A 12,928-nucleotide genomic window follows, 5' to 3' on the forward strand; every position below is an offset into this window, starting at 1 on the left:
GTAGCCTTAGGCTGGTCCCAATTCGGCAACCACTGTCGTCTAATTTCAATTTTACCACAAGTTCTAGCCAGCCAGGTCGGACTACTGTGTAGTAGACCTCCCGTCCGAAAAATCTTGACGGTTGCCGAGACACCCCTCCAAGCGAGGTGGCTGCCGCCCGTCCGACTGAGAAAGATCACCGATCAACTCCGACCTACACCCTTTTTCCTCACCTCATCCGGACGCTTGGATCAAGCGGATCACACATTGGATTGGTCTGAATGCCGGCTCTCGGGGTGCTACTGCGGTCACGGCAGGCGGCGTTGTTGCCCGTGGGACAACTCGCCAGTTTTCGTCGGGACCCTTTCTCGCCGTTGACCCTGCTGACACAGCGGACCGATCTCACATACCCGCAGCAACCTCAGCGACAGCGGCTCTTTTCAGCCCGAGCGATGAGTCCACAACAGCCGATCCAGCCCGGCCAATCACAGCAGCAGGGTCTGGCGTCAGGGGGTGGGGTCGGTCCCTCCCACTATGGAGGGGTCGTTGGAGGGGCCACTGCTGGAGCCCCTCCCCCACCTCGTGCGTCGACGGGACCTGATTTTGCGTTTCTTGGTGGTGCTACTGCTGCTGCGACTTCGCTCACCGCTGCCACGCCCACAACAAATCCCTCGACTGCCCAATTACATCTGGCCGGCCGACCAAGCAGCCCCTCTTCCACTTTTTCCCGAACTGCCCAACTCTCCCGGCACCTTCAACCCCAACAACAAGCCCGGAGTTACAGCAATTCGACTCACTCCACGCAGGACATCATGGCGTCCCCGTACTCCGTCCGCAAGGTCGCGGCCCCTCACACGCTCGAGCACCGTGTCTACATCGAGAAGGATGGCGTGCCGGTCTCGCCCTTCCACGACATCCCGCTCTATGCCAACCAGGAGCAGACCATCCTCAACATGATTGTGGAGATCCCGCGTTGGACCAACGCCAAGCTCGAGGTACGTGAGAATTGAGTTCTTCTGTTTGTTGATTCGAGCTCTGTCATGGAATCGGCCTAACTCTTGACCCGGCATTGCTAACGCGGAACACGCCAACAGATCTCCAAGGATGAGCTCCTTAACCCCATCAAGCAGGACGTCAAGAAGGGCAAGCTCCGCTTTGTCCGCAACTGCTTCCCTCACAAGGGCTACCTGTGGAACTACGGTGCCTTCCCCCAGGTGCGTTTTTTCGAGTTGATAATGGGCCCAATGCCATACATACATCTAGATACCCCTGGCAGGTCATGAGAGCTCCTAGATTAACTAACTCTTGCTCGTCCTAGACCTGGGAGGACCCCAACACCGTCCACCCCGAGACCAAGGCCAAGGGCGACAACGACCCGCTCGACGTGTGCGAGATCGGCGAGTTGGTCGGCTACACTGGCCAGGTCAAGCAGGTCAAGGTGCTCGGCGTGATGGCGCTCCTTGATGAGGAGGAGACCGACTGGAAGGTCATCGTCATCGACATCAACGACCCGTTGGCCTCCAAGCTCAACGACGTCGAGGATGTCGAGCGCCACCTGCCCGGCCTGCTCCGTGCCACTAACGAGTGGTTCCGCATCTACAAGATCCCCGACGGCAAGCCGGAGAACCAGTTCGCCTTCACCGGCGAGTGCAAGAACAAGTCCTACGCCATGGACGTCGTCCGCGAGTGCGCTGAGGCTTGGGAGAAGCTTATCACCGGCAAGACTGCCTCGGGTGGTATTGCTACGTGAGTTTTGTTTTCTCTCCAACATTAGTAAATAAAACAAGGTGCAACCAAACTAACAGAGGACAGCACCAACCTAACGGTTGGCCACTCCGGCAACCGCGTCTCGCCCGACCAGCTCCCGCCGCTGCCCCAGAACCAGGAGCTCCCCGCCGCTCCGATCGACCCCTCCATCGACAAGTGGTTCTTCATCAGCGGTGCCTCCGCTTAACTAGCCGAACCCCTCGGTATCCGAGCGTCGCTTTAGGGAACTAACTCACTTGACATATGGGTGTTAGATAAATCGGGGTCGGCATAAAAAAGTAAAATTAGTTTCGAGTAGGTCGTATCAATTAAAAGACGGTCATTTCGACGCCTAGTTGTTCGATCTCCCAGATGCAAGGTTTGATGAATCTGGTTTGAAAATAGGGGTGAATCGGTTTGATTGACTTGTTGAACGCCTCCCAATGCTCCTCCGAGTAATAGATCATACACGTAAATCTCTCCTCTATGGTATACCGCAGCCATACATATACACAAACCCCTCCCTTTTCCGTCACGCCCCCCTCCCTTATTTTATTTCCCTGATCCCTCCGGTAAAATCGAAAACGCTTAAGCATCCGCCAAGTCCGCCTCCTTCTGCAGCATACGCGAATGCCGGTCGACTTCCTCCACAATGCTCTTGATCTTCATGGTCTCGCAGTCCAGGTTCATCACCTTGCCGTCCTCTACAAAGAAAAAAAGGTCCCGCATGTTAGCCTCAACTATTACCTCACCCAAAAGCCTCACTTCCCCGCCTCCTCCTCGGGTAAAAAAAACGTACTGAACTTGACCACCAGCGAGCTCGGCTCTGTCGATGTCCGCGGCAGTAGTTGTGTAGTGATGTTCATGCCCGATGATCGGGCTGTTGGCGGGAGGAAGGAAAGGAAGAGCCGTGCTGACTTGGCTCGTGTTGAGAAGGGGTTGAAGCGGGTTGTTACGTCGGTGATGAAGCGGGTTATCATGGTGGGCGGGGTTTGGTCTTTGGGTGGGTTTATAGTCTTCTGTTTTGTTTTTTTTCGTGGGGGTTTTGATCCTTTTTTGGGGTACGTTTCTTGTTGGTTTAGTTGCTTCGGAGGGGGGTTGGCTATGGGTGGGTTTGTCGTCTTTCGGCTGGTATCGTCGCGACGGGAGGGTTGAGCAGGGGTCGCTGGACGCGGGGTTGTGCTGGACGATTTCGTGATCGGCCTGGCTGGAAAATTGGTGTTGAATGCGGTTCAAGCTGCTTTGCGGTTCGATTGGAACGGAGCATGCAAACGGTGGTGGGACGGTCATGAGATGCAGGGATTATCGGTAAACGGAGCTTCTCAACGCAGTATGCAGGGTTGCAGAAACGTGCCTCCGTTTCACAACGTTCCAAAACGCAAATGCGCAGTGACGTGCTGCCATTGGCTTTCGCATTCAAGATGCCAGCTCTCAGAAATTCATCATCCAACACGGATTCGACGGCGCCTTATCGTTTTCCTGGGCTCCCAACGCCGCCACCTTAGATCCAAACCAGAACTGGGACCCAACGTACCCACGAACCATCTCATCAGACAACAATGTCCTCGTTCGAATCATTACAAGAGCGGCTCGCAGCGCTCCAGGAAACAACGACACAACTTCGCGAGCTAATCGACCGGCTCGCCAACATCAGCTTCCAGCCGGGTTCGGTACCCCTGAGTTCAAGCGACGAAGACAATGTAGCCACCGAACTAAGCGCCGAGATCCACCAGGTTCTGCGTGAGGAAGAAGAGGATCTCGAGCTGCTGCAAGAAGAGATTATCGACCTGCGCGCGGGTCGACCAGGGAGCGAGGCCGAGCACCGCAAAACACGTCTACGAGAGGGCGCCCAACGGTTACAGGCCGAGTTGAAGGATTGCCGAACATCCTTTCGGAAAGCTCAGATCTCAGCCCGTCGTAGTCTAGAAGCGGCCCAGAAACTCGAGCGCAAACTCCTACTCGCGTCCTACACAGCTTCGGCTACAGTCTCGCCATCTTCGTCAACAGTCCTCACCAACCCAGATGCCCCTACCGAACCAGACGAAACCGCCCCATCTTCTTCCCCCTCCGAACAACAGCCGCAACACCAAACCTCCGAACCACCCAAACGCCTCACCCCCGAAGAAGCCCGCGCCCAGCTCTTCGGACGCCGCCTCGCCACCAAAAAGAAACACGCCGCCGCCGCCGACGACCCCCAATCTGCCGCGATCAATGCCTCCAACGACATCACCCTCGCACTCCAACGCACCCACGGCCTAATCGCCGGCGAACTCGCCAAGTCCGCCTTCGCCACACAAACCCTTGCGGAATCCACCGCCGCCCTCGCCGAGCTCCAACAATCCTACGACGGCCTCGACGGCCTGCTCGCGCGCTCGCGCGACCTCGTCGGCGCCCTGGCCACGGCACAGAAATCGGATACTTGGTACCTGCAGGCTGCGCTGCGGTTGCTGCTGGGCACGCTGGCGTGGTTGGTGTTTCGCCGGTTCTTTTATGGCCCGCTGTGGTGGGTTGTGTGGTTACCACTGCGGACGGGGTATCGCGTGACTAAGGGGGTGATGCCGGCACGCGGGGGCGTGGGTGGGGGCGGTAGTGGGGTGGTGGACACGGGATCGGGGCCGGGCGTGGCGACGATGGAGGTTGTGAGGCCAGATGTGGAGGGTGGGGGCACGGTGGTGGTTGGGGTCGGGGAGGAAGGGGTTGTGCCGACGATACAAGTCGGGCAGCAGGATGACAGTAAGAGGAATGTTGAAGGCGAGCGGGAGGGTGGGGACGACTCGATGGTTGAGAAGGTGGGCCGGATGGTGGAGGATACGTTGCATCAGAGAGAGGGAGAAGACGGTGAAGAGGTGAATAGGACGGCAGAGGGAGAAGAGGGGGTGGATGATCAGGGGCATCCACGGAAGAGGCTATGGGCGGAAGGAGAAGTCAGAGATGAGCTATGATGAATGTAAGAAGAGAGAGGAAGGGGAAGAGGAAGAGTGTGTATGAGTGAAGCCAGGTGATACCCCTATTTCGTGTCGCGATATTATGTGCCATATTTGATATGTGTTATTAGCGTGGCGTTCATCAGCAGGCAAAAAAACCAGCGTCGTCTCTTAAGTGATCGTATCCCCGTTGCGAGGACTTTTGTTACAGTGTATACCTTCCCGCTGACCACCCAAACCAAGAAAGATATCGAAAAGAAATAAACGCATCGCCTGAGCTGCCCCATTGTAATCCGTATCTCCCGTCTTGTCCTCAACCTTTTCATGTAGCCGTTACAAACCCATCGCCCATCGTCAATGTCGTACAATCATCAGCGCCTGCTATACATTCGTCCGTGGAAACGACGACGAAAAAAGAATAGGGGAAGAAAAACCAAAAAAAAGCTGAACCGCTGTAAAAGGACAAACCAAACCATTAATCCAACACCAAAACACCAAAGGCCCCATCCGTACACTGACTTACGCAGTCGCATTCTTCATCATCTTGCCGACGACCACCACACCAGCAAGCAACATGACCATCTTGGGGAGTACAGACGGGTCGTTGTCAGCGCCGCTGTCAGCACCCTTCGAATGGTTTTCAGTACCAGTACTCGTACGAGTATCGATACCAATACCAGTACTAACCCCACTCTCTTCACTAACCACCTGGGGACCCTCCTTCCCAATTCCAATTTCAACCTCAACACTGCTCTCGCAATCTGTAGACCCCGACCCGGACTCCGAGTCTAATTCCGACCCCGAAGTCGACGACGACGAAGACGACGACGACCACAACCCGGCCCCGGCCCTCCCACCTCTCAATCCCTCGCCATCAGCATCGACATCTGAGCCCATCCAGAACCCACCACGGCGACGCTGTTGGGACACAGGGGGACTGACGCCCCTTCGCGGTGTAGAACAAGCGGACGGCTTGATACCACCCAAGGCGGCGCGCAGGTTGGGGTGGAGGGTGTTGGTGAGGAGTTGATGTGGGGTGCGGAGGCCGAGAGTTGTGAGTGGGGACGAGGGGATGAGGAGGGATGGTTTGAGGGTGATGGGGGAATCGGTCGTCGAGATGAGATGATGATGATGATGATGGTCAGGGTTGGAGGGCGAGGGTTGAAGTTGAGTGGTGGTGCCCTGGTCAACCGACTTGCAAGGGGCGGGGGAAGTCGACGGGCTCTCGGGCTGGCTTTCGGGCTGTGGAATGTGATCTCGGGCGAACCCGAGATCCGAGCCCTTGGGTTCGGGGTCAGCCTCAGGTTCGGTCTCGGTCTCGGGTGACGGCGTCGAGAGACCCGAAGCAGGAGGAGCGGCTTCGTTGCCCCCGAGGGATTGCGGCCCCGGTTCAACTTTGAGCGTGCTGACTGCATCAACCGCAGGCTCGGGCCCGAAGTTGATGGATTTCTGGGCATCATTCCAGCCGTCTTCACCAACAGCGGCCGCCTGGTCAGATTCAAAAGCAACTTCCCCTCCGCCAATGCCGTGGGCTAGTTCGTCCAGGGGTGAAGGTTCAGGCTGGGCGATCTCGTAGCCTCGCGGGTTCGCGTCTTTTTTCTCGACGGTGCTCTCGGCTTTGACAATGCCCGCTTCGGAGTCGGCATTCTCGTCCTCAACACCGTCCGGACAAGCAAGATCCCCATCCTGAGTACCACGATCACCACCATTCGCGACTTCAACACCATCATCATCACCACTCTCCGCATTCCGTGCATCTGACCCTGATGGTGTGGTCTCTGTGTCCGGCCCTGCGTGGGGCTCCACTTTCTCTTCGGAAGCGACCGAATCGCCATGCGCCAGCGCGCCAGAACCCTTGCTAGCGTCGCGGATTGCGGGGTCAGGGCCGGACGCGTCGGGCTGCACACTGTGCACAGGAAGCGCTGCAGGAAGCGCGGCCGCCAAAACGGGTTGGAGCTCACCGACTGTTTGGTCGGGCGAGCTGCCCCTGGTGGGCACCACCGGGTTGATTTCGACATCCGCATCGTCTTTTGTTTTTCTACCTGCGGGGTTTTCCATGTCCGTCGAGTCCGCAGGATCCATGATGGCCTCGCCCTCGTCTTGTTCGATCAATCCGAGCGAGCGCTGGCATGGTTCGTCGGCATCGGTATCATCGGCCTTGACATCAGCTTCGGCATCGGCTTCAGAACCGGCTTCAGTATCGGCCTCGGTCTCAACAACCGGAGGTAATTGCGGCACAGCTCCCGGGGCCGCGACGGCCTTCGCACTCGAGTGAACATCACCCGAGTCGGCATCAACATCTAGCGAGCCCGACGCGGCGTCCGAATCATCCCCGGCTCCAACTTCGCGCTCGCTTGGCGCTGCGGGATCCTCTTCACTTTGGTCTTCTGGCTCCGAGACCGCGGACTTGGCTGCATCGGTCTTTTCATCCTGCGCGGGGGGCGAAGCAAGCGGGCCCGAAGGGCCATTTTCGGCCTCGATGTTGGCCGCGGGTGGGGAGATTTCGCGGGCAGTCGGGGAGGGACTTTCGTCCGAGAAGTTGTTTGCGAGGGGAGGAAGAGGGAGAAGGGGGAACTCGGTCCCGGGAAGAACACCGTCTTCTTCGTTCGGGGTATCATCTGGGCATTGAGAGTCCGAAACGGGACCGGTCTCCTCTCCGGTCTGGTCCTCAGTCTTGTCTTCAGGCGTATGGGACAGCAAGTCGACTTCCACCGCGGGACCGACATCGACCCCGATAGTGTCTTCGAGGGAAACAACCTCCTTTTCGGACTCTTCTTCGGTCGCGGATGATGTCTCCGATGTCTCTTCGGTTTGAACATCGGCCCCGTCGTCAGAGTCCTCGCCACCGAGAGCTATCGTTGTCCGATCCGCCTCGGGCTCCTCTGCCTGGCCCTTTGTAAGGTTCTCCCCCTGACCCTCATTTTCGGCAGCCAAAGTCGGCAATGTTGCGTCAACCTTTTTTGATCCGTCCCAGCTTTCCTCGGCTTGGTCTTGCTTTTCCTGGGGTTCGGAAACGCAACTTGTCGGGTCCGATGTCGAATTGTCTTGCGTTTCGGAGCCTACGGACTTGCGAGTGGGGGAGTCCGGAGTAGGATTTTCGGGGCGTTCGGACTCAGTCGGTTCCAATTCGGTGCCGATCGGGGTGCTAGGGGAGGAAGGCGGAAGGGGAATCTTGGAGGGTGTCAGAATTGTGTTGTTGTCGTTGATGCCGGGGGTCGTGGTGACCAAATTGGCCGTGGTCTGGGGGGTGTTGGTGGTGCTTTCGGGTGGTGTACAGGAGCGGGAACAGAGTAACACGGCCCGAGCTGCTGGGTCGGTATCTTCCGGCGGCTGCAGGGGAAGTTTGTTCGCGTCGCTTTCGGTTTCATCTGGACTAGGGTTCGGCAAGGTTCGTTCAGGGTCGGCTTCGGGCATGGACTCGGGCCCGGGCGCTTCGACATCTTTCAACCCCTTTTCAGCGAACGGGGTCGGTTGGTTCGAGGAGGAACGAAGGCCACTGTCCAGATCATAATCGTCATGATCTTGGCCCTGATCATGATGGCCATACCCAAAATCCCCTTCTGAGTCGGGGTACGACAACCCCTGCAGCTCGTGCTGATTATCGTCACCCTCGACATTATCAAGCTCACCGGTATCATCGCCCTTCTCTCCATCGATATCTCCAGAGGGTGTCCTCCTCGCGAAAGTAAACCTCGGCGTGATTAGCACGCTATGGCGTGGCGAGGACCCGCTCGTGCTCAGCTCTGGTGTTGATGGTGCTGTGGAAAACTCATCATCCTCTCGCGGGCTCATCGCAGCCCTGCGAGGATTGGAACCATCAGCATTCGCGAGCGTGCTGGCGAGATCGGCTTTGAGCACATCTTCCGACCTGGGCGTCCGCGCCGGTGACGGGCTCGGCGCGAAGTACTCGCGAGCATCAACGTACGGGCCGGGCGTGTCCATCCTGCGTGGGTTTTTGGTGGGCGTGTTGATGGAAGTGGAAGCGGACGTCGAGGGGGGTGTTTCACCCGCGATGTCGTCGGTTTTGACAATTCCTTTGGGCTTCATCGCGGGGTCGGAAGTAGAGCTCTGATGCGCCACAGGGAGTTCCCCTGAGCGAACCCTCGCCTCTTCGCCCGACGTCATCGATCCGGCAGCACCAGCACCTTTACCATCCCGGTTATCGTCTGATGTAGCGGCCACATTCAACCCTTCTTCCTGGTTTTTCTCGATCAAGGTCGATGCTTCGCTTACACGGGCACGCGAAGACAACATCGACGCCGAGCGCGCTGACAGCAACCCGGACGACTTCTGGCGCGATACTAGCGAGAACGATCGTTGTGGCTTGATTTCGGGCGCAGCCCGTAGCCCGGGGGTGCCTGCACCGGCCCGACTAGCCGTTTCCATCCCGAGTCCGAGTCCCAGCCCTAGTTCCAGCCCTAGACCTTGCGAGTCCTTCGTCGGCGTTGGTGTCGTTGCCCTTGAGAGAGGAGAAGGTGATGGTGATGGTGATAATCGGCGGTTCCCGAAAAGAGAACCTGGCCTGCTGCTATCCTTACTCCCACTCGCGGGAGATGGTGGTGCTGACGCAGAGGCCAGAGCTGCAGCGGCTGTTGCCCTGAGATAATCAACCGACCCCAGCGACTCGATGGACTGCCCAGACAGGAGAAACACCCTCGGTGTGCGCGGCCGACCTAATGGGGATGGTGATGCGGGCGAACCGCCCACAAAGTTAACTTGATCGGGTTGGTGTGGCGTGACCGGCCGGTCAGTGGTGCAGTTGTGGTGGTCTTCTTCTCCCTGGTCGTCCTCCTCATCCGGCAGATCGTCGATATTGCACGAGTCCTCAAAGACTCGGTCTAGATCCGCCTGGATTCGCTCCCTCAACCGCGCCACAAACGCCCTCTGCGCATCCTCACGCGACCGTGACGAAGGCGACGACGAAGACGAAGTCGACGACAACAAACCGAAACCTCCCTCTACTCCGGCCGAATACTTCACCCCCCGCTTCTTCTCATGCGCCACAATCGCCTTGTCCAACACCACATGGCCCCTCTTAGTCGCGCGGATATGGATCGCCAGGTTATGCCCCCGGAGCACATCGCCAACACCCGTCTGTAGCCGGTCTAGCGCTGCGTGGATTGTGCGACGACCATAGGAAGCTGCTGGGCCGAGTGTGAAGGTCAGGGTGGGTGGGTTGTGGAGGGTCCAGTCGACACCCTGGAGCTCGACGACGCGAAACTCGAAGTCGTTGAGCGTGTTGAGCGTGGCGTCGGTTTCGTTGCGGAGATGGGAGAGGTGCGCCTGCAGTGTGGTAAGGAAGTGTTCGCATTCATGGTTGTTGTTATGGTCGTCATCCCCGCTGTTGTGGGTGTTACTGAAGAGGGGGAGTTTGCTGTGGATGGTACGGTGGGTGTGGGTAAAGGTAGGTCCCAGGTTGTTGGACACGCGCAGGCTCAGCTCGAGCGTGTCCGGCCCAGAGTCTAACGTGCTGACCGCCCTTGAATGCTGCTGATCCCAGGAACGGTCGTCGAGTTCCCGCTTCTTCGAGTCCAGACGCTGGTTCACAAATTGAAGCCCATTCCACAGCAGGTCCTCAGCCATGGCCACCGTCAATGGTGTGGTCTGGGCGCTCGCGATCTGGATACGACGGCTCGACGACGGCGACGACAACGACAACGACGAAGATGACCATCCCTGTGATTGTGAGCTAGGACTGGTGTTCATGCGGCGGAAATCCAGGTCGACGGTATACCCCGGCACAAACTCGTACGACTGCGTCGCTTCGACAAACCGCGTCCCCGGCACGGCCGATACCGACAGTGAACCATCCCGAAGCGACCTCGGCCTACCGCCCTCGCTAGCCCCTTTCCCGGTCCCCACCTCCGTTCCGGGTCCCATGATGTCAGCGTCGTCGTCCGGCGCCGGACAGTCCACCCACCGAAAGCCCTCATCATGCCGTCGCAGAAACAACCCGACCATTCGATGCACCGCCAGCGCGACCTCTTTCGTCTGCGCCGTCGTGAGCGTCTGCTTCTGGTACGACCGATAGGTCCGTTCCGTATCCGCCCATTTACCCTTCCCGCTCCTGCGCATAACCCGAAACGTCATCTCGAACCGCTGCGGCTTGCGCTCGTACCCGTACTCCTCGTCCCTTTCTCTCCTGGCGTCACCACCACCGGCACCACGACTGCTGCTGCGGCTGTTACTACTCCTACTGCTGCTCCGCTTCCTGTCGAACATGTCCAGTGCGCCCGAGTCCTTGCGCGTGATGAACTCTTCGGCGCACCGCTCGATGCGCCGGACCAGCCCGCGGCATAGACGCGGTGTGGCACGCAGCGTGGATGAGCTGTCGTAGGTGCGGGCGTAGCGGGACCGGGGGAAGGTCGGGTCTGTGAAGCGGATATCGATATGCACAGTTAGGGCAGGTTCTGTGGTAGGTATCTGTGACTGTGGTTGTGACTGTTCATGCTGATGTTGGTGATGTTGATAATGATGTTGGTGAGAATGCTGTTGTTGGTTATGGTAATGCTGCGGCCCCTGCTGGAAATGTTGCTGTTCCTCAAACACCGGCGACAGCAGCGCCTTCTCCCTTTCCCCTTCTCTCCCTGTCTCGATCTGTTTGCGGATTCGTGGCGTCGTTGCCTCAAGTCGGGGGAAGACGTCGCCTATCATACTCCGCCGTGACCTCGGCCGCGGCGAGGTCTCGCGGGCGGATACCCGGTGCCGAAAATCCCACCAGGCCATTTTCCTTTGCCTTTCCTTTCTTATGGAATAAGTACGTAATATTTGGGTGTTCCGTTCCTTTCTTGCTCCGTGAATTGGTTTTGTTGGTCGTTGGTCCCTCGGTGTGGTGCGTTTGCTAATAATACTCCATTCACCACTCGAAACGAGAAAGATAAGGAATGGCGTATTCAGGGTCCCTGGTTTTTTGTGTGGGGTGTTGGTTGAGGGGTTTCGATGAGGCGATCTTCCCACGTTCTATGCGGGAAACACACTCAAACTTCGAAAACCACAGCCCATCCGATGGGCGTGGTCTAGGGAACCATGTCTTGACAGAATTGGGTGAGACCGGAGTGAAGGGATGGATAGAAGTCGGGAATAAGAGAAAACACCCAATACCGAGCCCAATTGATGTGTTTACACAGCATTCGGCGAAGGGAAAGAACCATTGAGGGAACCACCTGCAACTCAGGTCCTCCCGTCGAGGCAGGGCAAACGCCGGGTCAGGCAACCAACCCAAAGGAGAAGAGAGGCAAATGCAAAGAAGCAGCTGAGGTCTGTCCCAAAAGGGAACGCTCAGCTCTCAATCAGGTTTTATTTTGGTGGTACTACCCTCCAAACAAAAAGAAGTAAATACTCACTCATTCATTCACGTCAATAAAAAAAGATAAAATTTCTCTGCTGTTTCCATCCACCCCTCTTCCATGTGCTGTCCTTCCTGTATGTCCCAGGCATGTGGATGGCCGAGACTTGGCAAGCATAAAGCAGCAGCGCCAACTTTCCCACTTGATGCAGGCCCGCCCCCAAACAAGCCCACCAGCCTTAATTAGCCCAGCCCTGCGGCGAGCAACCTCCATCTGTTCTGCTACAATGTAGCGCAGCGAATGTAGCAGCAGTAATCGCGCATGGCACGATAGGGACGGGAACCGCCCGGCCGGCCGGCTGGTCGGCTCGGCCGCTGCGTACCGCCCTGTTTTGAGGGGGCAGGCAAGTCTGAGTCTGAGTTCTGAGTCTGGGCTGGCTCTGTTTTTTTACCTACGAATTAGACTGCTGAGGCCACCACCACCACCATCAACACCACCACCAACTCCGATGACCAACCAACACAAAGCCCGAAAAAGTCATCGGACCACCCCTCCCCCCGTTTATCTTCTTCCCTTTCTTCCTTTCCCGCCTCAAACCTGTACCCGAAACCCGCCTCGGGAACGACCGCGACGGGAGCAGGGCACAAAAAGCCGAATAGGCGAAACGAAGCAAACGAACCGAACAGGCCGGGTTGGGTTGTCTGAAGTGAGTTGAAGTCGCAGGGGCAGTCGCCAGCCAAGTCTTTTGAGGACCGGCCGGTTGGCTCCTGACACGTTGTCCCCGGCCGGCCCGGGCTCACCCAGTTGTCCTTCGTTTTCCAAGACACAAGACACAACAACAAGACAGGGTAGGGCAGCAAAACGTGAGTGAGCAACGCAGATGCAAAGCCAGCGAGTCCGGCGGGCCGGCCAAGCCCTGCCTGAGCGGGTCGGCGTAGCCGCCGACCTACCGGCGATTTTGTGGAATTTTTGTGTTGTTTTGTTGCTCAAAGC

General features: G+C 57.8%; 4 protein-coding genes across 4 annotated transcripts; 2 read left to right on the plus strand and 2 right to left on the minus strand.

The window, feature by feature from the left end:
• Nucleotides 1-431: 431 nt before the first annotated feature.
• C8A04DRAFT_13980 (inorganic pyrophosphatase) lies at nucleotides 432-1,933 on the plus strand (the record flags this gene model as incomplete). The annotated part of the gene is made up of 4 exons (XM_062777920.1): nucleotides 432-974; nucleotides 1,074-1,193; nucleotides 1,298-1,725; nucleotides 1,792-1,933. 4 exons carry the CDS (start codon nucleotides 432-434, stop codon nucleotides 1,931-1,933), a joined length of 1,233 nt encoding a protein of 410 aa, XP_062634981.1.
• Nucleotides 1,934-2,313: 380 nt separating this feature from the next.
• On the minus strand, nucleotides 2,314-2,705 carry C8A04DRAFT_13935 (39S ribosomal protein L53/MRP-L53-domain-containing protein; the record flags this gene model as incomplete). The annotated part of the gene is made up of 2 exons (XM_062777903.1): nucleotides 2,314-2,429; nucleotides 2,525-2,705. 2 exons carry the CDS (start codon nucleotides 2,703-2,705, stop codon nucleotides 2,314-2,316), a joined length of 297 nt encoding a protein of 98 aa, XP_062634982.1.
• A 579-nt stretch (nucleotides 2,706-3,284) lies between these two features.
• Nucleotides 3,285-4,667, plus strand: C8A04DRAFT_39002 (protein transport protein sec20; the record flags this gene model as incomplete). The annotated part of the gene is made up of 1 exon (XM_062784418.1): nucleotides 3,285-4,667. One exon carries the CDS (start codon nucleotides 3,285-3,287, stop codon nucleotides 4,665-4,667), a length of 1,383 nt encoding a protein of 460 aa, XP_062634983.1.
• Nucleotides 4,668-8,342: 3,675 nt separating this feature from the next.
• Nucleotides 8,343-11,303, minus strand: C8A04DRAFT_13965 (uncharacterized protein; the record flags this gene model as incomplete). The annotated part of the gene is made up of 4 exons (XM_062777914.1): nucleotides 8,343-9,007; nucleotides 9,167-10,782; nucleotides 10,870-11,099; nucleotides 11,199-11,303. Coding segments are annotated over 4 exons (2,616 nt in total), but the record flags the coding sequence as incomplete, so codon positions are not given.
• Between the last annotated feature and the right edge of the window lie 1,625 nt (nucleotides 11,304-12,928).

This window comes from Dichotomopilus funicola (assembly GCF_033296635.1).
Source record: "Dichotomopilus funicola strain CBS 141.50 unplaced genomic scaffold C8A04scaffold_56, whole genome shotgun sequence".
Classification (NCBI taxonomy): domain Eukaryota; kingdom Fungi; phylum Ascomycota; class Sordariomycetes; order Sordariales; family Chaetomiaceae; genus Dichotomopilus; species Dichotomopilus funicola.